At 53.5% G+C, this 10734-nt stretch overlaps 1 protein-coding gene across 2 annotated transcripts; it reads right to left on the bottom strand.

Moving 5' to 3' along the window:
* Window positions 1-2966: 2966 nt before the first annotated feature.
* On the bottom strand, window positions 2967-10042 carry TMEM72 (transmembrane protein 72). 2 transcript variants are annotated; one of them, XM_052799307.1, is made up of 5 exons: window positions 9522-10042; window positions 5487-5553; window positions 4991-5062; window positions 4120-4259; window positions 2967-3929 (listed from the first exon to the last, which is right to left on the bottom strand). In XM_052799307.1, the coding sequence occupies exons 1-5, from the start codon at window positions 9589-9591 to the stop codon at window positions 3469-3471; spliced, it is 810 nt and encodes a 269-aa protein (XP_052655267.1). In that variant the 5' UTR covers window positions 9592-10042; the 3' UTR covers window positions 2967-3468. The 2 variants fall into 2 exon arrangements, with proteins under 2 accessions (XP_052655267.1, XP_052655268.1); XM_052799308.1 differs by lacking the exon at window positions 4991-5062.
* Between the last annotated feature and the right edge of the window lie 692 nt (window positions 10043-10734).

Below are 10734 nucleotides of genomic sequence, written 5' to 3'. Positions count from 1 at the left end.
AGGCAAAAATTATACAGCAATGTTCATGTAGTGCTGTGTGGACTTAGAGTTCAGGCAGCTCAAATTCAGATATCACTGCATTGCACAGTTAATAGCATCAAGTTCTTCTCTTTTTCTTTTCCTGCAGTTACCCTCCATATATGAGAGGTTTTCATATACAGACGCCCCCAACAGTGGTCTACAGCATCTCTGGTGCTTTCAATAGCCTCTGGGATGCTCCTATCACAGCTAGATGTAGGGAGCGGGGCCAGCAGAGAAGTGCACACTTGAGGGAATAATCTCTGAGCCCTCTGCAAAGTCATCTGACACCCCCTGAGGCGCAACATTTCCTCTGCACTAGGATTTTAAAGAAAGCCTGAGGCTGCATTTCTTTAAGCAGTTGAGCTGCTCTAACAGCCTGCTGCCTCTGAAAGGGGTGCATTTATGCCTCATGCCCTTCATTTTGTGGCTGGCCCTTTCTTCCATGAATTTATTTGGCTCATTGCCCAAGAAGATAGCCACCCGCTTTCTTTTCCCTAATTATTTTTCCTCTGGGCTAACCAGCTCTGTATGCTGATGGAGCTGGAAGATAGCACCAGGGGTGGGATGGGTGGTGAGGAGCAGGGCAGGGGATGTACAAATGGACTCCCTAGCAGGGGCAACCTGGGGAGCAGCTCAGCCCCTGGGGTGGGATCGCACCCATCTGGTGCTGTCTGGGGCACAGCTTGGCTGCCTCTGGAGGAGCATCTACTTCCCTGGCACTGGTGCAGGCTCTTGGCAGACTCCAGGGTAAGCCAGCCATGGACCTTAACTGAACGGGTGAATTAATACCACAGAAAAGAGAAGCAGCTTTTTTCCAGCCTTCATCTCCTGAGCCAGCTAGCTGTGGGGCTGGAGAAGAGCCAGGCCAACACAAGGAAGCAGGCAAGAAAAGCAACCAGGTCCAGTGCTGTCTCCACGAAGGCTGAACAACCACCTCACCTGTAGCTTCCCCCAGTCTTGCTTCCTAAGGGAAACCTACAACAGACTTTCAAAAGATGAGCCTAAAAACTGAAACACATAATTCTGTAGACTCTAAGGATTGCAAACTCATTTTATGCATTTCACAGAGCAATGAAATTTGCTCCCCACACACTTCAGGGTGCCACAGGTGCTCTCATGGCATTGCTTCTCTCCAGGTGGCAAGCTGGCTGTGCTGCCCCACCAGCACCAAGTGTGGGGCTGATTAATTAAGGGCTGAAGGATGAGATTTGTTGCAAAGCAGCTGTCCCCACCCAGGCTGCCTTGGAGCTTTGCTCAGGGCTAGAGAGGAGGCTGCAGAAATGTGGTCTTTCTCCCATCAGCAGATTGCTTGATCTATTGGGAGCACCTCTGTGTGTGTAATTAGTTATGCAATGTTCAAAGAAGAGCCTTGGATGATGCAGAAAGCTGTTTGCTAATGAGAGTGGGTCTAGTTGCAAAGCAGGTGTGTGATTGATCTGGGGAGCCAGCTCTGAGCACAGCCTTTTGGGGCAGAGTTGGCAAGGGCGGGTACCCTGTTAGCATGGCTGGGTCGGGACCTTTTTTGGTGCAGGTGTGCTGTTTGGTCACCAACTTGGGAGGAAAATAGCTTTATTTCTTAATGTGATGAATACATTAGCTTGAGGGTGGAGCTGTGGTTGGATCCTGGACTTGCTGTTATCAGTCATGCAGCGTTAGGCTATAAACAGGCACAATTTTCTGAAGACATTTTTGCAGGTGCAAACCCTCCCTAAAGACGGATGTGTACGTGACTCTTCCTCAGCGTGCAATTATGGGGTGGAGGGTTAATTTATGCAGCCAGAAGGAGGAGGCCTCTAATCCATGTATTGTGTTTAGAATAGGTACCAGCTATCATTTTTACATGTTGGTGATGCAACAAAAAGCTTTTTGTTTATGTCTGACTGTAGGAATGACAAGTGTGTGCAACCACTCATAAGCTGCTTTTGTGGACAGAGTTACATTATCAAACACAGGCAGTCAAGTATTGTGAGTCAGTACCTTCCACCTTCTTCCCCATTCATCTCACAAATTAGGAGTCACTTAAGAGTTTATTAAAAAGTAGTACTGGGTTCTTATCTCAATTCCTTCTGATTTTTGAGCTCTTACACTTCACATTTTCACACTTCACTTCAAACTACACTGCTTTCCTAAATGAACATAGTGATAGTGACTCAGAGAGCTGAGATTTTAAAAAGAAGAAATAACGTATTTCCAAGAAAAGCAGCCAGCCCCACTGGCTTCTACCTTATAAATAGTCTAGCAGGTCTCAGGGATCTTCTCTCCTTACCACCACCTCACCACAATGCTGCATGTCTGGGCTTAGAGCAGTTACAACTCTTCATCCCAGCAGTGGTGACAGTGTGGCCTCATGTCCCATGTCTGAGAAAACCCAGCCACCTAAGTTCTCTCCCATGTGCAGCCAAAAGAGTTGCCTGATGCTGATGAGAGGGCCTTGGTGATGGTATCTGCAGGCACAGAGAGCATTTGCCATCGGGAAGCAGAAAGCCTTTGTCCTCAGGTGCAAGAGAGCCAAGGGAATGAGTTGAACAGGAAAGAAATGCCTGATGATAGGTGAACGGTGCTCAAAGGGCAGAAAATATGGTAGGATTAAGCCAGAGGTGAAGGGTTCAGGGAAGAGCTGGCATGGAGGGGACTGGTGGGACAGCATTGTAACTTTACTATTGCCTTTGCCCTCTGGGGTGCATAATTAACACACACTGGGAGTTACACACAGTCTGCCGTGACAGTGCGGTGCTGAATCTCATGGCCTGAGCTGCCACATCATACCAAAGCCCTTCTAACTCAAGAGAGCTGTCTGGGCAGGGGACACCAGGAAGCCCCAGGGTCCTCCCTGCTCCTGCATGGGTGTTCCCAAGGCCAGAGGTGATTTCTCTGCTGGGGTCAGTGTGTCTTGGGGAAGGGCACTTAGCGGGTGCTAGCCCCAGAGGTGTGCTTGGTCTCGGTGCCCTGTGCTGAACGTCTCCCAGCCCTGAGGTCTTCAATGCGCAGCGAGGGCAGGAGGGAGACAACTGCCCCCAGCAGAGGCTGCTCTGGGGGCATGGCGGTCTCCCCTCCTCCTGCCTGCTGCTGCCTCATGGGAGCCGTAGGCCATGGCTGTGATGTTAGGCAGGAGCAGCTGCCGCGATGTGCAGTGCCGTAACGGAGGGGTGACCCACGCTGAGGCCATGGGAGCAGAAACCTTACTGTCCTGGCACTACCCTGGCTGAACCACCACCTGTCCCCTGGGCATGGTGCTGCAGGGGCTGGCGACCACCACTGGCCCCGTCACGAGGTGTGGGACCACGTAGTGCAGGCGGCCCCTTGAAGAGGGGGTGACACAGTTGTCACCCTGGAGGCAGGGAGGGCAAGGAGGGCCACCTCTCAGGGCCCCTCAGCTGCTGGAGCGGCAGGGAGAGATGCCAGTGCCAGGGGTAGCAGGTCTGTCCCAGCCTCCTTCCTGCTGAGGGCTCAAAAAAGGCCCGTGGAGCTGAGGGGACTGAGGATGACGGGGCCATCGGGTGGGGTGAGGATGGGTGTTGTGTCCGATGTGGTCTCCTCAGCCTCGCTCTCCACATCCTCCAAGCTCTCGCTGACAGAGGGGATGATCTGCACCACCTTCTCCTGGAAGTGCACTTGCTTGCGTGGGGCTGGCGGGGCTGCAGGTTGGGCAGGAGCTACTGGGTCCGGGCTCCTGTCCTTGCTGCCCTTCAGGATGCTCTTCATGTGGCCCAGCAGCGAGCGGTGCTGCTCCCGCTGGGCCCCAGGGAAGGTGTAGGTCTGCTCAGTGTCACCAGCAATGGTTGGGGCTGCCATGGTGGCTGAAGGGTCCACGTACTCTCCTGCCTGGGGATGTGTCTCCTTGTGCCCTGGGCTCTTCCTCCTCTTGCTCAGCAGGAAGTAGGCCAGGGCGGTGAGCACCAGCATAGACCCTGGAGAAAAGGCCATGTTGGCTGAGGGCTGGCACGAGGCAAAGAGCTCGCCAAGCAGTGCTTGGTCTAGTTAGCTCAGCACCGTCTGCAACCGGTCCAGCACCCGGCACATCCCCACCCTCTCTGGCCCTTGACAGACCATGCTCCTCTTCCATCTGCACTACTCCCCACCCCAGCACGGGCTCCTCACCAGGGATGGTGACATGCCAGACGAGGACGGGATGCAGGAAGCAAGCCACTGAGAGCAGCGTGTACCCCAGGAATTTCTGGAAGCTCCCCGGGCGTCTAGCTCGCTTCCAGCAGGCCTGTGCCAGGGAGTCAGGCTTGCATCTGGGGAGAGAAACAGAGGTCCTTATGGGATGGGTCACCAAGCACATGGCAAGAAGATTTGGACCTAACCATCACCCATCTAGATGTGCAGATCCTCACTCTGGTTTTCCAGGAAACCGGTGTATTTGTCAGGGAAGGTAAGAAAAGCCTGAGCCTCTCCCACGGGGAGAAGAGGCCAGGGGCTACATCTGCCAGAGGTCAGCATCTCAGGCCATCTCTCCTTGGTGTGTTTGCCCACTTGGCCACTGGTTGAGTGCCTATTAGCTGGAGTAAGGTGTTGCCTCTAAGCTATCAGGGTTTTTGAGTTTGTGCTAAAAGACAGCAGAAGTGCTCAGCCTCTGAGAAGTACATAAGGATTTTCTACATTTTAACTTAAACTTCTGTGCTGTCTCTTAGAGGGAGCTGCAGCTCACCCTGGGGATCTGGCTCTTCCCTCAAACTCGTTCCCTTGTAGGGCTTCATACTGTGTGTTAAGCAGATGCTACAGACCAGGGTTTGTCGTGTTGATGCTCAGCAAATTGTGGCACAATCTTGGGTTAAAACAGGTTTAATTGGCTGTGGACATGGCCCCAGTTACCTCCCCCCTGCCTGAGTGCACTTGCCACAGCGTTAGGGGCAGGACCTTTGGTCTGGCACTTGCAGCTCAGCTAGGTCTGGTGTTGCCGGTAAGGGACAAGTTGCCTTAGGGAGGTCCCACCAAGGCTGGAGAAGACTGGACAGGGTCTACTCACGTGAAACACATCTCCAGGAACAAACTGATAAAGAAGAAGCCTTCACAGACAGTAACTGCAACCCCTGAAAAACTGAAAGGTGGAGCTGTCAGGGGGGCAGGGCTGGGCTTGAGTATGCTCTCCAGGTGGCAGAAGGGGCATAGAGGGCCAGGATTTACTGTCCAGTTCACATTAGAGTCTGTGTGCTGAGGTCTGAACACCCTCTGCTTGGCTGGTTTGTGGAGGAGAGCTCAAAGCCCTTCTGTCCCCGGGGCGTCAACTTGCAGCCAGTGTCACCTCTGGCCTGCTTGAGTCTGCAGTAGCATGGGTGATGCAGTAGCATCACTTTCTCTAACAGAAATAGCTTACTTTTCTGAAACTAGATATGGAGATCTGAATTTCCCAAAGCCTCGGACTGTTCCCTGCTGCTGTTGTAGTCTAGACTGGTGCTACATATGGTGGAGGGGTCGAACGTGTCACCCCCGCCAGCTCTGACTTCAAGGGCAAAAATACTCACAGCAGATAGAAAGCCAGGCTTTTGAACTGTCCTCGCTGCAGAGTTTCTACGCCCACACCGATCAGCACTAGAAAGAGAAGGTAGGAAAGATGCTGACTGCAGGGTTGATTCCCGACTCTCTGGTGCCCTACCAGCTCCCAGGATCGATGCCCTGGTTTCCCCAGGGGCTGGTGAGGCTGCTCCTCCTGTGCTGTGCACATTAGGACTGCCAGCACCAGTGATTCATGCTGACACACCAACCCAGGGGGGTCAGAGCTGGACGATGGCCTTGACATACAGCCCAGAAAGCCATCCCAGCTGCATCCTCCTTGCACTGCATGGGGTGGGGAGAGGTGGGGATACCAGCTGGCCTTGGACAGCCGGGGGAGGTGAGCAGCAGTGTCCTGTGTCCCTTCCACACCCTGCCACACCGCTCCTCCATGGCTGCCACAGGGACTTCCCTCCCACCGCCCCATCCACCTCTGCCCAGTACCGGCCTGGGGACCTCTCTGCCCAGGTTCCCCCAGTGCCCGCCAGCCTCACTCCCCTGCCCTCCCTGCTTGCCCAGGCCTGCTGCACCCAACATGCAGCAGCATGGCAGCGGCAGGACAGGGCAACCGTGCCAGCTGCCTTCACAAAGGGCAGTAGCCATGGCATCAAGATCCTTTGCTATCCAAACAGAAAAACATACAATGGGAGCAGGCAGATTAAAAACAGGGAATGAACGTCAGTGCCCCAGCCAGCCCAGCACACTGGGGAGTCAGATTAAGAGTATTAACGAGGGTAAAATCTTCCCTGGACTGGCCATTGGGCACCAATAGCTTCAGGGGATGGAAAATTTCCTTCAACATCCTTCAATTCCCCACAAGACTATTTCCAAAACGGAGCAGAAACAAAGTGCCTCACACCAGCTGCAGCAAGTTGGTTGGTATGCGGCCAGCCAGTCACAGTGCACAAGTGCCAGCGGTGTGGAGCTGAGCAGAGCCAAGGTCTCATGGCCAGGGCACCGCTCCAGGCAGTCGCTGTGCTCCTGTCTGCACTTGATGTCTCCACATCTCACCGAGCAGTCCCTGCCCATCCACTGGTGCTCAGGAAGTTCACCGCTGGTTCTGCTCAATGCACGCTGGCCAAGGCCTGAGGTGCCAGTTGGCTTCATTTATCTGAGCTGTGGTTTGCCCCAGCTGGAGAAGAGTACCAGGCTCCCAAACCGGGATGCAGACCAGTGTCCATCAAGCCTGCAAGGTGGGTCAATGCTGAGGGTCTGTGCCTGAGCACACAGCTCTCCCGTCCTGGCCAAGCAAAGCCCCGCCGGGGTGCTGCGGTCTTGCTTTGGTTCCCCCTGTGTCACCTGCAGCTGCTGGCCCCTGTCAGCCAGGGGAACGCATGGGGCCCACGCGGCACCCTCCTCCGTGGAGGCTGCCTCTCCGGCCCCGAGCAGAGGCACAGTGAAATCAGTCTCATCAGAGGGCTGTGAAGCTGTGTGAGCTGTGTAATCCTACATGCAACGTATTGTCCTTCGCTATCATGTGACTGAGAACCCTTCTTTATAATCTTCCCTACAAATGTGGAGTTCATTCATTCATTCATTCATTCCCTGCGGATGAATGCAGAATTCAACAACTCAGCTGTTACATTCAAGTCTCTGCTTTGGATGGGGAGGTTTCCTCATTTTGCACAGCTTCTGCTTTGTCCACAAAGCTGTTTGGGTGAAGAATCTGCAAGAAGCAAAGGGCTGTTTCCGAGGTGTTTGTTTGGACTAGTTGCTGCCTTGATTTGGATCTTATCCAAACCATGTGGCTAAAGGCACATGATTAGGAATTAAATGGTTGAAAGCATGAGAATTAAGAAATAAGTAAGGACTCTCTCCTAGATGCAGAGATCACAAGGCCTAAAATCTCTGCACTACAGAGATGCCCCAAGCACTGCAGTGAATTGTGGGGCTGTTTGATCAGTCTTCACTAACTTGCCATGAGGCTTTGCTGGTGGCAGGTCTGTCTGATTTCTCACACACAAGAAACCCTGTAGCCCCACCATTGCAGACAGCCATTAAACTCCAAGATCCTGGGGGAAGGGGAGGTTTATATTATGTGGGTAACCTTCTGTCTTTGCAAGCAGCTTATGGAGCTGGCCGGGCTTTCTCAGAATCAATTAGTGAGGCTGATGCACTCTCCTCTCCTTTTCATATCTTCTTTTTTTCAAACAAAACCCATGGGATTCTCTTCTGCACGGTTTCCATTTCATGCAAAAACCTCACACACCTCATCAGGCACTAAACACTGCATTAAGCTCTTTTCTTACTCCATTAAGACACACAGAGGAATAAAACACAGGCACCTTCCATTCTTCACTGGCCTTCTGGGAAAGTCAGGTGATACTGGGAATGCATCAGAGCTATGGAAAGGCACAGAGATCGGTAGTGCAGCTGTCTGCGTTCTGTGATGCTCAGCAGAGAGACAACTGTACTGTTCATTTCAAGGGGAACTACAGAAAGAGGTGCAGATGATGGAAAACGATGAAAAGAAAGCAGGCAGAAGAGAGAGATTATATTCCACTAAGACACTTCCAAATTGTAAGCTACTTTCAGTTTTGCTGTTCTAACTTTCCCATGGCAACAAGTTCATGTTTTCTCCCAGGAAGGTCTCCATGCATTTCCTTACAGCTTTGAGAGAGAATATGACCAGCATGGGGCTCATGTGGGCCTGAGGGGGATGGGGATGGAGAAAGGAAGAGATTTGCATTTGCGGGTTAAAGCTGAGTCCCAGCTCCTATCTGTTGCAGTCTCATCATGATGTGCACTTATCTACTGGGAGTTTGTATAAACTCAGAGACTCAAATCTCTGCCTGTTATCAGTCCTTTAAAGCACATTCCAGAGCACAGCCTCCAGCGTCCCAGCTGGGCTTTGGGCACCCCTGGGGACGTGTGCTCTCTTCAGCTGACCTGTGTACTTTCTACTTTGCCCCTCACTTGAGCAAAGTGTCTCTCATGGCTGTCTGCAGTTGATAAAGGAAATGCGAACGTAGGAGGGCCTGCTGTGACCTACTCTGCAGTGTCTGAATCTGAAATTCCCAGGGGTCTAACACAGGAACCACCTCAAGTCACCTCTCACCAGGAACCTCTGGTTCACACCTCCAGCCTTTAGGCAAAGCAGACACTTTGATCTCTGCTTTACTGATGGGGAAACTGAGTCAGAGGGTGCTGTCTGTCCTGTCTCGTAACAGCGAGTTAGCAGCAGTGCCAAAGTGAACCCCTGAGCCCTCTGCGTTAGCTGTTTCCCCACATCCCATCTGGAGACGCCCCACGTGAGAGGGTTATTCACCACAGTTCAGTCCTTCTGGGCGACACACTGTGCCTCAGACATCTGGCTCAAAACACCTGCATTCCACCTGAAACCAAGTGCTCGGATGTGTCACGAAACCCAGAGGATGCTGATCCCAAGCAGCCTCTGGCAGTGGGTGAGAGGATGTAGCTAGCCAGGTGGGTGAATTTATGATGTTTGTACTGCAGCTATAACCTGAACTGCTTCCTGAGCCTGCTCCCTGACGGGTTGCTGGAGAGGCAGAGCAGCGCTTTGGTAGTAACTGTGCCATGATGGCTGGGACCTCTCCATCCTGCCTGGCACAGGACATCTCACTGTGCACAGCACAAGGAGCTCCTCCTTCACTGTCACAGCCCACAGAGCAGCCCGGCAGTTTTGCACAGCCATGACTATTTCGCTTTCCAGTCGCATTCACATCTTGCCTGTGATCCTGTCTGTTTTACAAGAATATAATTTAGTTTTCTTTTCCATTTGTGCTTTAGCTTGTCCTCTGCCATACTGAGTGCTGGCTCTTCCTTTCTGATGTCTCACTGTGCCTCCCGCAGTATTTGGAAAGAGCCTGGCCAGGCACGCAGCACTCTCCCTCCCTGGGTCCCAAAGCAAAAGTGAACAAGTTTCCTTGTTCCCCTCATAGGATGGGGCAGTGGCTGCACCTGGCCAAAGGCAGGGAGACAGCTTAGGGGTCCCAACACCCGCTCATTGCCTTTTAGTGCCAAAGAAAAAGAGAGCTTGCTCTTACCTGCTGCGGTGGAGATGCCCAGCAATCGGCAGGTGTACTCCAGGGCACTCCAAAATGCCTTGTGCCGCATGGCGAAGAGATGAAGACCGTGGTGACGACCAGGCAGAAGCTCCTCTTCAGAGCTCCCACCTCGCGTGTAGCCCAGTAGCTCCCAGCCGCAGGCAGAGCCTCCCGCACCCAGGACCAAATGACCTTCCTGAAGGAAAGGGCAGTGCGTGCAGGACTGGCCACCTCCACCGGGGCCTCCCCAGGGAGGGTAGTCAGAGAAGGAGCTGCCACCACAGGGGACCGGCCAGCACTGCTTCCCGCTGCTCCCGCGGGGGCTGCGGAGACTTGGCCTTTTCCTGCTTGCTTGCCGCACACTCGTGTTGCCGGCCCGGTGGTGATTAATGATTGGTAAGGGGGGGGTGCGGCTTTGGGAGCATTTGCACCCGGGGCGCACGACCTTTCCTGCTCCCGAGGAGGAGGCTCTGGAAGCCCAAGCTGATTAAATGCATGTGAAGTCATTAGTGCTGTGCAGCTCCCGGCAGGTTAACCATTTGTGAGGATGGCGATGTTTGCTCTTGGCGAGAGAGCAGCATGCTTCTGGCCAGTTGTGGGGCTCCCAGAGCACCCCAGCCCTGCTGCCTCCTGCAGCTGAGCCCTCCGCCGCGGCTGCTGCTCACTGTGCAGGTTTTGCCAGGCTCTGACTAGCATGGCTCGGGCAGTGTCTGCGCTGATGTGCAACCACAGGAGCAAGGAGATCAGATCTATTCCCAAGGGTCCTACAGACCCAGGCCGACCATAGCAGGGGAGATGTGTATTTCTCTTCTTGGGAACCTCAGCGAAATGTATTTCTGTGTTGTAGTCACCAGAGCCATTTGAACGGCACCAGTCACACAAGTGTCCTGACACGTGGAGTGGGGTGCATAGGTACTCTGACCTCTTTGTATTGGACTTGGTAGGCAGCTTGGGGGTCCTTGGCTTGTCTCTGCAGGACACACCGCTTCTGGAGAGGGGCAACCCTAAGCATATCTGAAGGCCAAGACGGGACAGCGCTGGCCCGCTCTGGACCCCAGCCCCACATTGCTCTGTGCTTGTACATGGTGCATCTCACTGGGGGTCCCTAATTCAATCTCCGCCTGCTGCTGCCCAGAGAAGAGGTGGTGTCGGCAGCAGCATCTGGTCATTGAAGTGCCGGCAGGAGGGGCGTGTGAGCAACAGCACAGTCCTG

The sequence above is a fragment of the Harpia harpyja genome, chromosome 10 (genome assembly GCF_026419915.1).
Source record: "Harpia harpyja isolate bHarHar1 chromosome 10, bHarHar1 primary haplotype, whole genome shotgun sequence".
NCBI lineage: Eukaryota > Metazoa > Chordata > Aves > Accipitriformes > Accipitridae > Harpia > Harpia harpyja.
This window is presented reverse-complemented; position numbering and strand designations above follow the sequence as displayed.